At 38.3% G+C, this 19404-nt stretch overlaps 2 protein-coding genes across 8 annotated transcripts in view; both read right to left on the bottom strand.

Annotated features, from left to right (window-relative positions):
• The window catches only part of sh3pxd2b (SH3 and PX domains 2B), a 56840-nt gene extending 49375 nt beyond the window's left edge, over positions 1-7465 (bottom strand). For all 4 annotated transcript variants that reach the window (XM_087301913.1, XM_087301910.1, XM_087301911.1 and 1 more), the window contains exon 1: positions 7219-7465. Coding sequence is in view for 3 of the 4 variants with exons in the window: in XM_087301910.1 (XP_087158036.1) it covers positions 7219-7290 (72 nt within the window). In the remaining variant the exon portion in view is untranslated. The remainder of the gene's footprint in view (positions 1-7218) is intronic.
• A 1508-nt stretch (positions 7466-8973) lies between these two features.
• On the bottom strand, positions 8974-18807 carry LOC103909490 (leukocyte cell-derived chemotaxin-2). 4 transcript variants are annotated; one of them, XM_087301959.1, is made up of 7 exons: positions 17233-18807; positions 16960-17104; positions 16791-16844; positions 12410-12682; positions 12216-12306; positions 10880-11025; positions 8974-9584 (listed from the first exon to the last, which is right to left on the bottom strand). In XM_087301959.1, exons 3-7 carry the CDS (start codon positions 16825-16827, stop codon positions 9418-9420), a joined length of 714 nt encoding a protein of 237 aa, XP_087158085.1. In that variant the 5' UTR covers positions 16828-16844; positions 16960-17104; positions 17233-18807; the 3' UTR covers positions 8974-9417. The 4 variants fall into 4 exon arrangements, with proteins under 4 accessions (XP_087158085.1, XP_087158084.1, XP_087158086.1 ...); XM_087301961.1 differs by having other exon boundaries at positions 8976-9524; positions 17233-17297; XM_087301958.1 differs by having other exon boundaries at positions 16960-17745.
• Positions 18808-19404: the final 597 nt, after the last annotated feature.

The raw sequence follows: 19404 nt of genomic DNA, 5'->3' as shown, positions 1-19404 counted from the left end.
GCAGCCTCTGTTGTTTTTAGCACTTTTTAGTTAACATCTATTATTATTTATTTTTCACATTCTGATTCCAATGCCTCATTATTAAACTGTTAAAATGACTACAATTAAATGAAATATTCTTAAGAGTAAAGTATGATGTGTTTTTAAAAGAGCGTACTTGCATTGTGATGATATTTTATATATTATAGAATTAGTAGTCTTCAAATGACAATAATATTATTTCTCATAATATATTTAGGTGCAATATATCATACAACTAAAAATAGATATCGTGTTCGGTGCATTTAGTTACAAAGTAACTAGTTACTGTTATTAAATTACTTTCCATTGAAAAAAGGATTTATTTTCATTTTAAGGCTATTTAATTAGTTAATTAGGGCCCGACAGAATTTGCAGACATTTTCTGCTAATTCTATGCAGAAGATTGTTAAATATCTGCAGATTTATGCATAATTATTGGAAGCATCATAACTAAAAATTTACTATTTGAAATAAAATATAATACCTTTTTTACTTTTATTTAAGGTTTTATAATGCAAATCCAATTAGATCCATTTGTTTGGTAAACAAAGCAAGTCTCACATAAAACATATCTACTAAAAGACAGAAAATATTACTTTACAAACTGTATAGTAAATGAATCATTCAATCATTCATACATTTATTAATTTTCTTTTCGACTTAGTCCCTTTATTAATCCTGGGTTGCCACAGCGGAATGAACCACCAATTTATCCAGAATATGTTTTACGCAGCGAATGCCTATCCAGCCGCAACACTGGGAAACACCCATACACTCTTGCATTCACACACATACAACCAATTTAGCCCACTCAATTCACCTTTACTGCATGTATTTGGACTCTGGGGGAAACCGGAGCACCTGAAGGAAACCCATGCGAACACAGAACATGCAAACTCCACACAGAAATGCCAACTTACCCAGCTGGGGCTTGAACCAGCAAGCTTCTTGCTGTGAAGCAATTGTGCTAACGCCCTAAATAAATCATAGTAATATTTCCATATTGGTCAATAATATTATTGAAATTAATTTAAAAACTGTATATGAACTTACACTTACACAAGTGAACAAACAGAATCAGCGACTGGCTAAAAATCGGTGGAAATCTGCAGAATTCTGTGAGCAGAGATTCCGTCTGAGCCTGCTTATAACACACTTTCCCTAACGACTACACAAATTCAACAGTTCTGAATAAATAGTTGGCGGTTCATTCTGCAGTGGTGACCCCTGATAAATAAGGGGCTAAGCCAAAATATAATAATTAATTGATTATTACAACGGTCATTTAAATACAATTTTAAAGATGTGATAAGTACTGAATTACTTTTTAGAAGGAACAACTTTTTTTCAGGACAAAAGCAGCACTGAAACCCTGATCACATTCAGACTCTGGCTTACTAGATCACGCTGTTCTGCGAAATGCTAGTAAGGATGCCATCAGATTGTACACGACTCGCATTATAGCAGCTGTTAGTCCTGCCAGTTCCAGGAGGAACAACATTTTGTTTTTGTGGTGTTTTGTTCTGAATGACGTAAAACCTGATTGCTTCAATATATTTTTGTATGAAACGACTGACTCATACTAACTGGAAGACAAACACAGAACCAAAACTAAGATCAAAACATCCTCATGATGTCTAGCTTTTCTGATCATCTGGCAAAACATGACACTAACAAATCAAGGTCATGGGTTTATCACAATGGATAAAGCACCAGCTACGCAGAGCATGATGTGCCAGTTGGTGATGGGAGGAATTCCCCTGCTTCTGACATTCAGGGGCCTCATGTACAAAGACTTGTAGGGCTGTAACGATAGACCAAACCCACGATTCGGTTCGTATCACGAGTTTTGACCCACGATTCGGTTCATATCACGATTTTCTTTTCGTGGGGGGTGGGGAAAAAAAAGATTTTTAAAACTTTTTTTTATTAAATAACATTTGAAAAATCTTTATAAACTGAACATCAAAGAACAATATTAGCTATGCAAATTATTAACAATATAAATAGCCATATATAAAATAAATAAATAGCCAAAGCTATATCACTTCTGTTTTCTTTGTCACAAAATACTGTTGAAAAACCAAACAGAACTAAACTCCATTGTGTAGATGGTTTAAGCATGTTGAAAATTCTTTTTCAATCATGTTCTCTTACATAGAAAAAGTAAATTAAATAGCTACTAGGGATGCTCATTTCGTTAATTTTGCTAACCGACAACCGCCGCTCATTAATCGGTTATTAACGGTTAACTGGTCAGATTACTATTAATTTTATATTAAACAAATTGACGTGTCTATTTTGTGTCTGACACATTAAATATTGCAATTTAAAATACTGATTTATTTTTAAATGCTAGCATATTAATAATAACAGAACAGAACAACAGAGGATCTTCACGCATCTGCAGTGTTTAGCACAGAAGAACAGAACAAACTAAATAAAATGAATAAAATAAATAGGACTGCCCTAAAGACTTGTGTTGAATTAATGCTAAAACATTGAGTACGGACAAAGCTGTAAATGTGTGTAAAAATCTGATGTATGAAACACTGCGTACGGGGAATCCCACGCATCTTTATACATCCAAATTAACGTGAAATTGAGCGCAACATCCAGGAGTGCAAAATTCCTCCCTGCCTCCTCCCCCTAATAAATATGGTAATGCCTTCACTTTGGCAAAACCAAACGAAAAAGCAGAGGCAAAAGCAAGCAAGAAGAGAAACTTCACAGAATGTGAATTGGAGGTGCTCCTCTCGGAGGTAGACCGGAGAAATACTGTTGTTTGCAAGTTTGTCCTCCGGAATTAATAACAAGAAAAAAATGTGGGAGATTTTAGCTGATGTGGTTAACGCAGTTGGGTCTGAACATCGCACTGTGAGTGAATTAAAAAAAGACATGCTCCGACGTAAAGGTGCAGGTTAAGAGGAGAACAGCGGTGCACCGTCAAAGTGTAGACCGAACAGGCTGAACTAAAGGCTGATTTATACTTCTGCGTCAAACGCCGGCGTATGCTACAGCGCAGACGCATAGCCCTTCGCCGTGGCCGTCGGCGTTGCTGACGTGCACCTCTCAAAAATTGTAACTACACGTCGCAACGACGCGTAGCGCAAGCTCTGTGATTGGTCGGCTTGGTAGCGCTGACGAGTCTGGGCGGGACCAAGAGCTGCGCGAATGGCGCGAGCCCAATTTAGCGATTGTTTACAAGTGTGGAGTCCCGTGAAGGAGCTCCGGATGGAAAGTTTTGTTTTGTGTTTACCTCATAGTTAAAGTTGTTGCACGTCCGCTGGTTCCTGCCTCAAAATGAGCGAGTTTGAGCCACTTGTACATCCAGGAATTGTTCAGGAAAAGCAAAACAGCAGCGAAGAAACTCGACACAGAGGAACATTTACACCTCACTGCCCACTAGCCTTTCGGAAGTGTTAATGCAGACCAACAGAGACAGCGAGCAGAAGTATAAATGCACAGCCACGCGCATTGCATGCACCGTGGGTTATGCCGGTCACTTGATGCAGAAGTATAAATCAGGCTTAACACCCTTTGAGGAGAGAGTTGCCTTAATTGTGGGCGACACTTCACTGTCTGGAGTAGTATCCGTGTCTGTGGGAGACACAGATTATTATTAGAGGAACACTTTGTTAGGGTGGTATAGTAACACACCTTCGCTCCTATCAAGACATCGCCACCGGCATTTCAGCTGGCCAATCGCCCGCTCTACAACTGACCGAGTGCAAGAATGGGCAATTGTATCTGCACTCTTGGTCAGTTTATGGGTTGTTGAGGAGGGTTAACAGCCACGTCCTTAACGGAAACCCGCTGTCTCTTGATATGCAGTTAAATAGTTACGCTCAATAAAAATAGAATGAAAAACTTAGTTGGAATAATATCTCTAAATACATCACAGTGTTTCCTCTAGGATTTTTTCCAGCTGTGGGGACAGGCCTTTTTCACACATATCTACCAAGTACCTGTGGCGTTTTTCAATGACAAATGTCGTGTGCACAGTATTACAAGTCGAGATCGCATTTATGCAATACAAGCATGCGAATCTCTTTGCTTGAGCGCCGATTTCTTCTGCTCAAGCACAAAACTTCTTTCACGACCCCTCAAGTATACGCTGCTCAAGCACAGATCTTCTTGTGCGCTCTCAAATAAATGCGGCTGAAGTGTGATTTAGTGCATTTATGTAACACGTATGTATCCAACATTTATTAGACTTGCTAGAAATATTTATGAATGACTCCAATAGACCTACAGAGTGGTATTAATGCATCCTGAAGTAAAGTGAAATGGCTATCCGTTGTGTTTGCTGGCCTCACGCTGGAGTTCACGCTGTTATAATTCACTTACCTTTTAATACGTTTTGGTGCTTCTTTCACACCCCCTCAAAATATACACTGCTCAAGCGCAGATCTTCTTGTGCGCTCTCAAATAAATGCGGCTGAAGTGTGATTTAGTGCATTTATGTAACACGTATGTCTCTCAAACATTTATTAGACTTGCTAGAAATATTTATGAATGACTCCAATAGACCTACAGAGTGGTATTAATGCGTCCTGAAGTAAAGTGAAATGGCTATCCGTTGTGTTTGCTGGCCTCACGCTGGAGTTCACGCTGTTATAATTCACTTACCTTTTAAAACGTTTTGGTGCGATTACCACCCGCTATTAAAAAACACGCCTGCTGAATGTTTTGAATGAAAAGCTGTAGTGTAGCCGTGGCGGGATCAATTTTGGGGTGGCGCCCTGCCATGGAAGAATAAATGTAGCGGAAACCATGTAGCTGGAATAATATCTGGCCACCCATCGCGCTCCCTGCCACCTTGGAGCCTTCGGATTTGATCACTGCCATTGCCATAGACCAGGGGTGCTCAATCCTGTTCCTGGAGATCTACCTTCCTGCAGATTTCAGTTGCTACCCATATCAAACACACCTGCCTGTAATAATCAAGTGGTGTTCAGGTCCTAATTAATTGGTTCAGGTGTGTTTGATATGAGTAGCAACTGAAATCTGCAGGAAGGTAGATCTCCAGGAACAGGGTTGAGCACCCCTGCCATAGACTAAGGGTTGTCTACATTTGCAAATGCTTTTATATGTTCTAATCACATAATTTGTAAAAATAAAATATATAATAATGTGTCAATAACTGTTTTTTCCAATTATAAATTAATAGCAATGTTTTTCACGTGTTGGTGTGATACTTTGTAGTGTGCAATTTAACACAATTGCCTCTAGGAGTCGCCAATGGAAATAAAACAAACACACAAGAAATGCACGTACGCCTGACATGAAGTTGTCGTGGACCAACGCACAGGTTAATTTCATCGTAAGTAAATCCAAACGTGTGCGTAAAATCTGGTATACGCAAAGTTTTTGTGCACACGCAGCGTTGATACATGAGGCCCCTGGTCACTCATTCTTCACTCCTAAAGATAAATTTTATTTCCCACAACTATACAGGTGGCAAGCATTTATAATTCCGAGCAGTTCATGGTTACTTTATAACCATTATTGATTGTTCGAAGGGGAAAAGGTACGCTGAAAATCTTAATAAGTTAACTGAACAAAATTAATTGAGTAAACTCGTTGCCTAAATTTAATTGAGTAATGGAGGCTCCCAAAACTTGCATATTTAAGTTTGCCGGTTTGGTAGATTATACTCAAATTGTTCAGTTCAGTGTGTGTGTGTCTGTGTGTGTAATTACATATATACTATGAAAAAAAAATTCAAATAAAATTAAGTAGACATTTATTTCCATGGGTTTATGGTGAATATTTACACATGAAGTCTTGTTTTCTGATTTAAAAAAAGACCTTGCACTGAAAGGTTGGCTGCACATATTAGAATTGTACATTCAAGACTACATTAAAAATGACCTATTTTTCACAGGATTAATTGTGATTTTAAGCTTAGTATACTTGACATTTTAAGTTTATGCATTTTCATTGTATATAAGTTAAATTAACTCATGACCAAAATGCTAAATTTTAAGTAACGTTCATTCAACTTTACTTGATTGTTTAAGTAAAGACAACATTAGGGTTTATAATGTACGTTATTGGCAGAGCCGTCACAAGGACTGTGGCAAGTGTGCGACCACACAGGGCCTCACACATCTACATGGCATCATGCAAAATACTGTAGTAACTGCTGATTAGGATGCCATCCACATATCATGTCTAAAAGCATGTGGAAAATGCAAGGCCACTTTCTTCACTAAAATACCTTTAATAATATAGCACGTTATATTATCTACCAAAAAAGTTATACACAAGACTCTTTTATACACAAGGCTTTGTTTGACTAGAAAATCCAAGTCTACAGCTGCCAAAACAGTATTCGATACTTCAGATCCCAAGCTGGAAGAGAATAACCTCAGTGCTTTAGAGTGGGGTTAGGGGGTGTTCACACAACTTTTCAGGGTGTGGTGAACAGGACAAAAGGCCTCGGAGGTTTAGCAAAAGTGTTAAAACAGCTGGCTAACCAGTTAGTAAACATTTCTTTGAAGAAACACACAAACACTCACCTTAAAAACAACAACAACAAAAACAAATCAGATACACTCAAAAAAAGCAACTTTTGCTGCTTGTCCAAACTACTTATTTGAGTCGAAACAACACAACCACTAATGTTTTGGGGAGGACAGCGTAATTGTTTTAAGTTCAATCCACTTAAATTTTTAAAAATATGATTAAATTAGGGTAATCGATTTGCGTTGGGACAACATGATGGAATTGTGTGAAACCCAGCATTTTTACAGGATAGATAGATAGATAGATAGATAGATAGATAGATAGATAGATAGATAGATAGATAGATAGATAGATAGATAGATGGTTTCATAACTGCCTTTGTTAGATTTGTGCAGATGTGAAAACATCTGGAGTTGCCCTTAATACTGCAGGACAGTTGTCTTTTTTTAAACCAAGTACTATAAACACACTTTACCTCACACTTCAGGTGTTAAATACTCTACAAAACGTACAAAGACATAGACATACAGTAAAAAATATTGAGTATTTTAGCGTGTTGAGCTGATGTGTAACTTGATCCTCCTGATCACATCTCCAGCCTCTTTGTTCAGACAAACCATCGAAACAATCTCAAAATACACAACTCAACTCTTCCATCAGGACACAAAACCATAGCAAAAGTTAACTAAAGGTCTTTAAACATGTCAATAGACGCCGACTTACATAGTGTTTGTTGGGGTTTCTTCTCTTTTGCACGTCTTGAACAGTTACTTCTAGTACAGTCCGCCGCGGCATGTTGTAATAATCTCAGACTACACGCAGATACACGATCACGTTCAGACCCGCAGCGCTAAAAAGCTGATAAAAGTTTTCCGCGTGGATTTACGGGTCATTCGTTTATTTGTATCTCCGTTTCTGCGGGTTTAGAGTCCACGTCGGATTTCCTGCAGTCTGGACCAAGCGAACTCCCAGCCTATCCCAGCTCACCGACTCTAATTTAATTAAAGCTCTACGCATTTACGCATTCTACTATGGAAACGGTTAGCTCATGAATATTAAATACGTATCACGACGTTCGCGTTAGCGATTGGCTGAAAGGTAAGTAGGCGTTGGACAGCTAACGAATAAATTATTGCATAAATGGTAAACGACCAGGTCATGAATATTAATCAGGTCACGTGGTTAGACGATTACTGGAATGCCCCGCCTAAATATATTTATATTAATGAGCTTGCCCTTGGACATAGTAGGAGTCGTCATTTTTTGCTCATTCGACACCAACCCAGTGGGACAATTTAAAGGGGAAGAGTAGACATTTCCTTTGACACAGTCACAGAGGTAACTTTTTTGTAGCTTTACCCTGGTTTGTTTTGTTATTTCTGCTACTTTTAACTTAATTTATTTAGTTTAATAAAAAAAAAATAAATGAACGGTAGGAATACCAAAAACACAAACCATGATGTTTTGTACACCACATTCAATGTTTAAAGTCAGACTATAAATTATTCTGCATAAAATATTTTAAAAGTTGTTGTGTTGTTGCAATTGTAATACAATTCAATTGATAAGTAATTTAATAAGTAATATAAAGAATTTGGTAGCAACTTACAGGAAAAAGGTCGCTGGTTCGAGCCCCGACTGGGTCAGTTCCCTCCCATCCAAACACATGTGTGGTACAGGTGAATTGGGTTAGCTAAATTGTCTGTATGTGTGTGAATGGGTGTGTATGGATGTTTCCCAGCGATGGGTAGCAGCTGGAAAGGCATCCGCTGTGTAAAACATACGAAAAGAAAATGAATGAATGAATATAAAGAATTCTCACAACTTCCGGCCACAGCTGTATCATTTCTAGCAACAACCTCAAAATATGGACAAATCACATGGTTTTGTTATTATTATTATTAATTCATCATTCATTTTCTTTTCGGCTAAGTCCCTTTATTAATCCGGGGTCGCCACAGCGGAATAAACCACCACCTTATTCAGCATGTTTTACGCAGTGGTTGCCCTTCCAGCTGCAACCCATCTCTGGGAAACATCCACACACACTCATACACTACGGGCATTTTAGCCTACCCAATTCACTTGTACCGCATGTCTTTGGACTGTGGGGGAAACCGGAGCACCCAGAGGAAACCCACGCGAACACAGGGAGAAAATGCAAACTCCACACAGAAACTGACCCAGCCGAGGCTCAAACCAGCGACCTTCTTGTTGTGAGGCGACAGCACTACCTACTGCGCCACTGCATCACCTATAATTATAATAATAATAGTTATTATTATCATTATTATATTGTCCTTATTTTACTCAACATTGCTTTGAAAATACCCATTTTTATTTAAAAAACATTGTGCTTCCTAACAAATCGTTGCAATATTTTTTTCTAGATGTTTATCTACAGAGTACATTAACAATAAATAAATAAATAAATAAACTGAAACGAACAGAGTATATTAACATAAAGCAAAAGAAATTCAGGATTGCTATGACTGAGTTTATTTTAGACCTCACTTGACTTGTTTAAATGATAAATGGGGTAAATAAAACTGTCAATTTGTTGCAAACATATAAAAGAAAACATAGACTTTGGTCTTCCAATCAAAGACATTTTCATTAACATTATAAAAAACCACAACAACTAAATGATGTGCAGTTTGTACTCTGAGGCTTTTATTTTTCATCCAAATACAAAAAAGTGTGTGAGTATTTGAGGTGGTTAAAAACTGACAATATTAATAATATAAATTATCATCATGTTTGTTTTCTTGTTATTCTGTAGATTTGTGCTGCCATCTTGTGGTGCTTTTTCACTGATAAAACATGCTTTTAAACTAATGCATAAGCACATTTTGAAGCCATGCACTGTAGTTCTAAAAAAAAAAAAAAAAGCATTTTGAATTCATTTTCCATGAGCAAGTCTCATATGAAGGGCGAGGGATCAGACCCATCACACATCTGAAGCTCCAGGTGTGAGGTGATGCCAGAGAAAGTGTCCTGTAGGGGTAACAGGTAACCCATTGCCTCTCCTTGAACAACAAACCCAAAGTAACTATATGATCGGATGTTGAAGATCTTCACACAGTGCACTGGGAAAAAGACACATATGTAGACTACCGGTCAAAGGTTTGATGTCAGTAATATTTTAAATTGTTTTAAAATAAACTTTTTTATTTTAAGTAAACTGCATTTATTTAATCAAAAACAGTAAAAAAAAAAGTCAAATTGTGAAATTTTATTGCACTATAAAATAACTGTTCAAAAGTAGTTTATAATTTAATTAAATAATTTATTCCAGTGTATTTAAAGATGAATTTTCAGCTTCATTACTCCAGTCTTCAGAGGCACATGATCCTTCAGAAATCAGTCTATTAATTAATCATCTTCTTCTTCTTCTTGTTCTTCTTGTTTTTCTTCTTCTTCTTCTTCTTCTTCTTATTATTATTAATGGTAATAGTATTGAAGGCAATAATGACTGGAGTAATAATTTGATTTGAAACTATACAATAAGTAATAAATATATTTTTAATAAATAAGTATTTTAATAGTTTAACAATTTTTTTCTTTACATTTAATAAATGCCGCCTTAATTAATAGAATTATTTATTTTAAATTAATAAATACAGCTACTAATAATAATAATAATAAAAAAAATGACCCCAAAGTTTTGATCGGTAGTGTGCATACATAAATAAATACATAAATTCATACATACAGTACATACATGCTTACATGCATACAAACAGTACATTAATGCATGCATTCATACATACACACACACATACAGTACATACTTACAGCACAGACGTAAATACAGTTGAAGTCATAATTATAGGCTAATAATTATAGCCCCCCTGAATTATTAGCCCACCTGTTTATTTTTCCCCAATTTCTAAACATAATAGTTTTAATAACTCATTTCTAATAACTGATTTGTGTTATTTTTGCCATGATGACAGTATGCAATATTTGACTAGACATTCTTCAAGAAACTTCTATACAGCTTAAAGTGTCATTTAAAGGCTTAACTATGTTAATTAGGTTATCGAAAATATAGCTTAAAGGGGCTAATAATTTTGACCTTAAAATGGTGTTTAAAAAAATTAAAAACTGCTTTAATTTTAGCTGCAATAAAACAAAAAAGACCTTCTCCGGAAGAAAAAATATTAACAGACATACTGTTAAAATTTCCTTGCTCTGTTTAACATCATTTGGGAAGTATTTGAAAAAGGGAAAAAATTTAAAAGGGGGGCTAATAATTCTGACTTCAACTGTACATACAGAAAGTTTATTCTTTTATTATTAATACATAATCAAGTTTATTGCTTCTAGAAACAATAATTTAACAACATTCTTAGATTAAATTTTTTATGGTGTAATATACCTTTGTTATAGAGTTTGACACCATCGTATTGAATAGACTCTCCCACTGCTCTCCCAACAGGACCACCCAGGTTTCCAGAAAAAGGAGCGTTGATGATGCCATAATCATCACACACGATATCAATTCCTTTGTGGAGACCCTCATCACTGAGGACACAGGATAGGCAAAGGTGAAGTAATATAAACATTTTAATTTGTACATTCCACAAACAGTGAAATAGATTTATTGCTCAACAGGAATGCCATCTTTGCACTTTTCTATGGAAATAACCATTGTAATCTAGCATGCAATTCAACTTAAAAAAGAATTGCATCTCATCATTAGCTCCTTTCACACAGTGGTACCGGTAAATATCCAGAAAACTTCTGGAACGGCTTTACCGGTAAATTCAAAAAAGCGCTGTACACACAGGTGAGGACTTTACGGAATTTTTACGGAAATGACCGTTCACACATCCATTCCAAAATACATCATTAACCAGAAATGACCTCTAAACGGCAGTGCTTGTATTTGTAAACATTTGACTAAATTACAAACTCTGTGGATGGAAAAGTATTGTAAACAACTTCAATGAAAACATATTGAGAAACACTTTTGCATGTCGAGATGAACACATTATGTGTGTGTGCTGCCTCAGAGCTTGAAGATAAACAAACAATGGCTTATCATAAGCATTTTATCGATATTTTTACACAGCTGGCATTAAGAACGAACATAGAAACAGTATCTGACTAACATCTAGCAGCTAAATGTGTCTGGAAATATACTCACAGGCTTTTATTCTCATAAACCGCGCGGACTGACTGTTGTGTTTGGCTATGGTAGATGTCTACGTCAGCACGTTCTAGACGTGCACACGCTCTTTCCGGCAATCTTCCTTCTGCGTTCACACAGCGCAGCATTCTGGCAAATTACCGGTAATGTTACATCTTCTCTTTCCGGAAAATAGCCTAAATTAATTTACTGGTATTTTCAAAAATTTTTGCTTTGGCCCTTCGATCCTTCAGCTCCTCCTAGGTCCTCCATCCACCTAGCTACATCTTGGTCCTTGATACCACCAGCTGTACCCTTCTGATTTCCCAGCTCTAATTTGATCCACCAATCGTGCTCTGCTCTTATCTTCAATCCTAAGATGGTCCTCGATTTTTCTAGATGTTCCTAGAGTTTCCAGCTCACCTACGAACTTCACTACACTGGAGCTTTTAAAATTGCTCCCTTTTATGCTGCAAGCCACTAATCCGAGTCGAGTATTGTGGGAGAGCTGTGGGAATGCAGACTTCTAGTATGATGTATCATGTAAAATGTCTCAGGAAGAATTTAGTTTGGAATGAAATACCTTTTGGAGTTAAAGCCACCGCAACCATAGCTGTCACAAGCTCGTACTCTGTTATAATGACTACCAGCACACAGAGCACTCCATGCTGAAGCTGAAACAGGAAAACAGAAGTTATTATGGCTCATTTTTCGAAGAAATCACTCAAGTCAAAAATTCAAAGAAACCTCTCAAGTCAAAATGGTTTAAGAGCACACCTGGCATGCAACACTGGCGTGACTTCTCTCCCCGACATTTATCCTTTAAGTATCTGCCCTGACAGATGTAACTATTTCGTTGACAGATGCCTCCTATGCTTGTACATCCCATGTCGTTTCTTGTCTTGATTTCTTTAGTCCGGTTTAAGACCTCTCTGCTTCTTCCAGTTGAGGTCAGACTCTTATTAGGTTGGGTGATTTTCATTTCCTCCCTCTGAGCTTTTCTTTTTGTAGTGGTCTTATCTTTTTCAAGGGAAGTATCCACAAGAAACACTGTAAGAAGTAATATATTAATCAATTATTTAAAACTAAGCCTTGGTTTTAAGAAGTAGGATGTAAATAATGAATCTTACTAAAATATATGATAGAAAACCCATAAGACATTTACATTTTTGAAAAAGTCTTTAATAATTGTTACCTAAGGGGCACCATTTTTTTTAGGTGTGCATTGCATTCGGAGTTGTCAAACAGTTGCACTTAGTGACCTACAGGCACAACCTGTCAGTAATGGCCCATTTCCACTGAGTGGTACGGTACGGTTCGGTTTGGTACGCTTTTATGGCCGTTTCCACTGCCAATAAGCGTACCAAAGCAAACCGTACCGAACCACTTTTTCGGCACCCTTTCGAAAGGGTCCCAAAAACGAGAAAGGGTACCAGAAGGTGGAGCTACACGCGCAGCCGAATGCTGATTGGTTACAGAGATACGTCACGAGCTCGTGGAGCTAAACAGAGTGTAAACAAAGGATCCGCCATGTTCTAATACACAGCTGAGAGATTACATGGATATAATGTTACTATATGCATAAAATAACCAGCCATGGATGACCCGAGCTCAAACAAACCATGTAGTCATCTTGATGAACAGACACAATGCAAAGAAGAACAAAATCTGCCGCGTCCTGTTGTTGCTTCACAAGCCCGTCTAAAAGTGCGAGCGGTATTCGCTTTCTTCCAGGAGCACGCGATCGCGTCTATATTTGATATAACAAACTTCTTGAGCTGATGGTAATAACGTGTAACGTTACGTGATTGTTGAAGTGTCTCCGTCATCTGATCCATTCAGAAAGAAAAGGACAAGCGCGAGAGTAAAGCGCGGAAAAAAAGGAGAAACCCGGCAAAACACAGGAGCGAAAGTGTTTAACAACCTGAATCAAACTGCCATGTTTGTCTTTACTTTTTGGATTATTATGAACTGGGAATGACAAAGACTCTTTAGATTACAGAACAGATGAGAGGTTTGCTCTGACTGGGGGCTCTATTGCTTGTGTTTTTTAACTCAAATAAGTACTAAATGTATGATGCGTGTAGTTTTACTGTAATTAATAATATATCGGAGACCGTAAGGGGCTGTATGTGTTCATATATGTTGCATTTATATATTTATTTTATTATTATTATTTTTTTATTATTTAGTTACAGTAGCCTATTTTGCACTGTCATTGATCTGCAGTTATAATCAACTCCTGTTTATAGAAAAGTTAGTAATAAATGTTTATAAACAAGTATTTATTTGTATAAAGCATCTGTTTTATAAGAAATGGTGCTCATTATGATATGTAAACGACCTGTACAGCCTTACTGTAGACATTTATTCGAGCGAGCATGACGTCGACTTAAACTTTGTCATATACCATGCCCACCAAAAAGGGTACCCTTTGTGGTGGAAACGCAAGCCTGATAAAGGTGACCCGGACTGACCCGAACCGTACCGTACTGTACCAGTCAGTGGAAACGAGCCATAACTGACTTGCAGTGGTAAACACTTTGTTTTTATCCATCTCTGCAATTGTTTAGTCACTATTGTTTTTCTTCACCTCCTTATTCTCTGCTTAGTTATATCTGACATAAGATGGGACCCCAAAATATCAACATTTTGATATTTTGGGAGGCTGGGGGAGAAGTTAAAAGCGCTCTTTTTCGGTTTATTTGGACCCACGAAATAGAGGAAAAACTAGTGGAGGTTTGACAGGACTCAGGAGCAACTGTGTCTGTTTGACGTTTCATACAGAAAGAAATTAGTTTATTATCAACGTTGAGGAGAAATGGCTAATTCCCTTTAAACCCAGGTGAGCAAACATGTACATGTTCTACCCCATTAAAGGCTTCTTTCTCATTATGTAGTTAATAACAAAAGGTATACGACATGTTTTTGGCTGTGAGACGTAGTTTGGACGAAGTTGTCGGCGATTCTTCCTATAGTAAAGTCATGCAATGTGAAAGTCCCTGTCGCCGATCCATCTTGCAGTGTAAACAAAGCAGCGACGAAACGCAAGCCCAGATAGTCAAGCAGTGTGAAAACATTTGTGACACAACTATGCAGTCTGAACTCATTTGGAGAGCGATCTTCTCTCCATCTAAATGAAGTGTTGTACTTGCTCTCTCAGGATGGCTGATGTATTAAGCAGTGTGGGAAGAAGTTCTGACATTTAGCCTATACCTCCGACTGGAACAACCCAAAGTTGATGACATTATTTTATGGTGGTTTGGATGAACCTGTATACTGCCAGATGCCCAGAAATACAATCACTGGCAATCTGGAGGACTATATTTTATATGCCCTTCTGCCAAGTTGATCCACTCCCAATAAACCACCCAGTCAGAGTTGAAGTCAATACCCATCAAGATCACCAGTCAAGTGACATCATGGTTGCTGACCCCATGTAAAAATCAACACTTGTCACATACAAAATAAGCACCAACAATGGCCACTAATCTAAGTTTAGCCTTCAACATGGGCACCCATCCCAAATCATCACCTATCAATGCCTTTAGTTCTAAGTCAACACCTATCATGGTCATTCATTCATAGTCAGCACCTGTAGATTAGATTAGATTAGATTCAACTTTATTGTCATTACACATGTACAAGTACAATGCAACGAAATGCAGTAATGTAATGCTGTAATGTGCTCCAGTGCAGAAAGGACACCTGTCATGTCCATCACACTAAAATCCTTTCATATAATGGGCTCCGCACCAGAATAAGACACACTGAATTTGTAATAATGACAAAAAATGCTAATTTGTTCAACTCTTGACTTCAATTTGCAGCCATGCTGCCATTGTAGATGGTCTTTTCTTACCCCCTGGTTTCAAATGTGGTCCTGAAAAATCTCAGTTTCAAGGGGTGTCTAGTTCTTCCCCTTAGCCCTATACCTTCAAGATAAAGAGAATTGCGACACCCCTACCCCTTCACGTGAATGGTAATGCCTAGTTCAGACTGCGTGATTTTAGCCCCGATTTTGGCTCGTCGACAGGTTTTGAGAAATCGCAGACAAATGCCTGAAATCACAGGCAAATCGGTGCTCGTGCACGTGAGTGACAATCACACAGTATGAACTATCAAAGACGCGATCAGAGAGAATCGCAGATGAGCCGCCGATGCCTGCAAGATATTTGGCGTGCTGAATATCTGGAGCTGTCGGCGATTCAAATCATGCCGTGTGAATTGAGTTTACACTGAAAATAACATCAGCGATCGCCTACAGCCAATGAGAGAGCGGCTTTCACTTGCGTGTGCGTGTGTGTATACGTGCTGCAGGCCAGCGGGAGGCTGGGGGAGAAGTTAAAAGCTCTCTTTTTCGGTTTATTTGGACCCACGAAATGGAGGAAAAACTAGTGGAGGTTTGACAGGACTCAGGAGCAACCGTGTCTGTTTGACGTTTCATACAGAAAGAAATTAAGTTTATTATCAACGTTGAGGAGAAATGGCTAATTCCCTTTAAACCCAGGTGAGCAAACATGTACATGTTCTACCCTATTAAAGGCTTCTTTCTCATTATGTAGTTAATAACAAAAGATATACTACGGGTTTTTGGCTGTGAGACGTAGTTTGGACGAAGTTGTCGGCGATTCTTCCTATAGTAAAGTCATGCAATGTGAAAGTCCCTGTCGCCGATCCATCTTGCAGTGTAAACAAAGCAGCGACGAAACGCAAGCCCAGATAGTCATGCAGTGTGAAAACATCTGTGACACGACTACTTTGAAAATCATGCAGTCTGAACTCGGCCTAAGGGGAAGGGCTAAGGGGTAGAATTGGGACTGGGCTTGAGTAAACCTGAAAAAAGTTATATTGTTACCCCTTCTTTCATGTCATAAGATAAACAGATGTTATAATAAACTTAAGTCTTTTCTACATTTTGGAATGTTGTTTTTGTGATCATTGAGATATATGGTTTAAAATGTTACTTTTCAAATGGGGTGTACTCATTTGTACATTCTTCTCTGTACATAGTTCACAAAGTTTACATTTTAGATCCACCATTACTTAAAAATTAGTCTCAAATGTATATCTTCATGAACAAAAAAGTGGAGACCTGAATGGTTTAGGTTCTATATTAAGAAGCAAATGCAGATGGTTAAAGCGTCAGCATACTCACAACATGCCAGGAAAATCAAGGCGGATTTCATCAGCATCTTTTCAGGTCAAACATCTGGAAAAGCAGAAACCAGCTGTGACTAAGGCTTAACGAAATCATTATAGTCATTGTTTGAAGCGAATATTCTACATAGCAACAACCATACGCGAAGTTTAAAATGAAAACTTACCCGAGAGTAGAAAACCCAAAGAACAAACTGAGCCTTGTGTCGGCAGAAGCAAACGTCAGCTTACAGTATGCCACAGGATGAGTCTCTTTGCCAATGTTGATACTGGCTTCAACAGACATTTCCTTTGCCTCATATGTGAGACACTCTTTTAGAAAACAAATAATAACAAGAAAAACTTGATAATGCAACTCATGTTTCATTAGTTTCAGTTTAATCCTCCTTACACTGGCTGCCGGTTAAGTTTCATATTGAATTTAAAATATTGCTTCTTACCTATAAAGCTTTAAATAATCGAGCTCCTGTTTATCTAACCAACCTTCTGTTTCCCACTCTAACCCACTCTTTAAGATCTCAAAACTCAGGGCTTTCTGGTAGTACCTAGAATAGCAAAGTCGAGTAAAGGAGGTCGAGCCTTCTCATTTATGGCTCCTAACCTCTGGAATAGCCTTCCTGATAACGTCCGAGGCTCAGATACACTCTCGCAGTTCAAAACTAGATTAAAGACCTATCTATTTAGTAAAGCATACACTCAGTGCATCACTTAGCAGTATGATACATGAATGTGCCCCACACAGGTTTCTGCATCTCGTTTATTAACACTATGAACAGCAGCTACGCTAATTATTCTCTTAATTCTCTATTTCCACCTGGGGAGACTCATCCTGAGACCCTCAGACCACGCAGCGCCACTGATTTGATCCAAGACCATCGACGAGATGATCCCAAGGATTCCATATCCTGGACCAAGCCGTATCCTGAACAGCTACTGTGGTGATCATGGAGGAGTGGAAAACATGAGACTGATTCCTGTTACGCTCCAGGGACTGACGAGTCTTCGCTGAGGTCCAGCTTCCAGCCTCCAGCACTTAGACTGCAGCTCTGCACAAGACGTTTGGCCAGTGGAGAAATGGTTGTGCCCATCTGAGCCTTGCTCATTCATTCATTTTCTCGTCGGCTTAGTCCCTTTATTCATCCGGGATCACCACAGCGGAATAAACTGCCCGCTTATCCAGCAAGTTATTACGCAGCGGGTGCCCTTCCAGCCACAACCCATCCCTTGGACACATCCACACACACATTCATAAACTACGGACAATTTAGCCAACCCAATTCACCTGTACCGCATGTCTTTTGGACTGTTGGGGAAACCCACGTGAAGGCAGGGAGAACATGCAAACTCCACACTGAAACGCCAACTGAGCCGAGGTTCGAAACAGCGACTCAGCGACCTTCTTGCTGTGAGGCGACAGCACTCCCTACTGCGTCACTGCCTTGCCCTTAGCCTGTCTCTCTGGAGTTTTTTTTTTTCTTCACTTTTGCCAATTGGTGAAGTTTTTTCCTCGCTGCTGTCGCCTCTAGCTTCCATGGTTCGGGATCTGTAGAGCTGAGCATCGATGGATTGCTTTTAAGTGTTTGGACTCTCAGTAGTGATTATTACCCACTCTGAACTGAGCTAACCTGAACTGAACTTTAGAGTTCGTTCACATTTAGACACATCGCCGTGCTGCTGTGTTTGCATAAATCCTCTAGATTACCAACAGGGCTAATGGTTAAAATAGACAGGGCAAGAGACCTGCTGCACTGAGTCTGCATTCAGACCCAGGGATTGAGGGAAAAGTCCTCATTTGTAGTGTTAATATAAACACGATTATCTTTTTAATGATATAAATTGTGGTTATTTGTTTATGAAATTACGAATAACAAATGTTGCAGGGCATTAAATTACTGTTGATTTCTTTGCATTTTATCTTTGTAAACTATAAAATCATGCGTCTCCTCACGGTTTGTGTCTCATTTTGTGAGCTGACTGACAACAGTTGTTCGTTCCCCTCCTTCTCCCCTTCTGGCCACGCCCACTCCTGCTCTTTGCTCGCAGAACTCCACTCCCATTATGATGCATCTTTTGAAAAATTTCTGAGGTAGACCTGAACCGAAAGTAAGGGGTGTCACGACCCTTTAAAAAAGCCTTAAAGTCATCTCTCTCAGGTGTAATTTGCGTTCAAAGTCTTTTTACAGTTCAGTTTTAGCAATCTTTAAGTTTACAATTGCATTCCCTTCGCAGTGCACTTTGAAAACATTGATGTCATTTTGAACACAGCCTCATGACGAAAGCTATTGGTGGCCTATTATTTAAAAGTGGAATTTACATTATGTCTCCAAAGCTTGTGAAAACAAAAACACAGCATATGTTTATGCTTTTAATTTATAGTAGGTTATTTATTAAGTGTATTTACTGTATATGACATGGGCCTGCTGGTTAGAACATTTCTGCAGTGGTTTGCATGCGTCAAATTATAGTAGCCTTTAAAAAAAAAAATGAATAAATAAACAATATGATAGTTCAGACGCAAGTTACATGGTTGTTTGGGAAACGCACCCCTGTTCAACGTTGTTAAGCTGGCGAGGGAAGTTTTCAGATCCTCCACGCTTTGATTCTGACCTGAG

This window comes from Danio rerio, chromosome 21, assembly GCF_052040795.2.
Source record: "Danio rerio strain M-AB ecotype USA chromosome 21, GRCz13ab, whole genome shotgun sequence".
In the NCBI taxonomy this organism is placed as follows: domain Eukaryota; kingdom Metazoa; phylum Chordata; class Actinopteri; order Cypriniformes; family Danionidae; genus Danio; species Danio rerio.
The sequence above is the reverse complement of the archived record's forward strand: the minus strand, read 5'-3'. Positions and strand labels throughout refer to the sequence as shown.

Coding starts and splice junctions, on each gene's coding strand:
- LOC103909490 (XM_087301959.1), bottom strand. CDS start 16,827: ATGCTGATGAAATCCGCCTTGATTTTCCTGGCATGTT. Junction 12,683..16,790: donor CTTGATTTTCCTGGCATGTT/GTGAGTATGCTG, acceptor TACTTCTTACAG/TGTTTCTTGTGGATACTTCC. Junction 11,026..12,215: donor GGTGGCTTTAACTCCAAAAG/GTATTTCATTCC, acceptor CTGTGTCCTCAG/TGATGAGGGTCTCCACAAAG.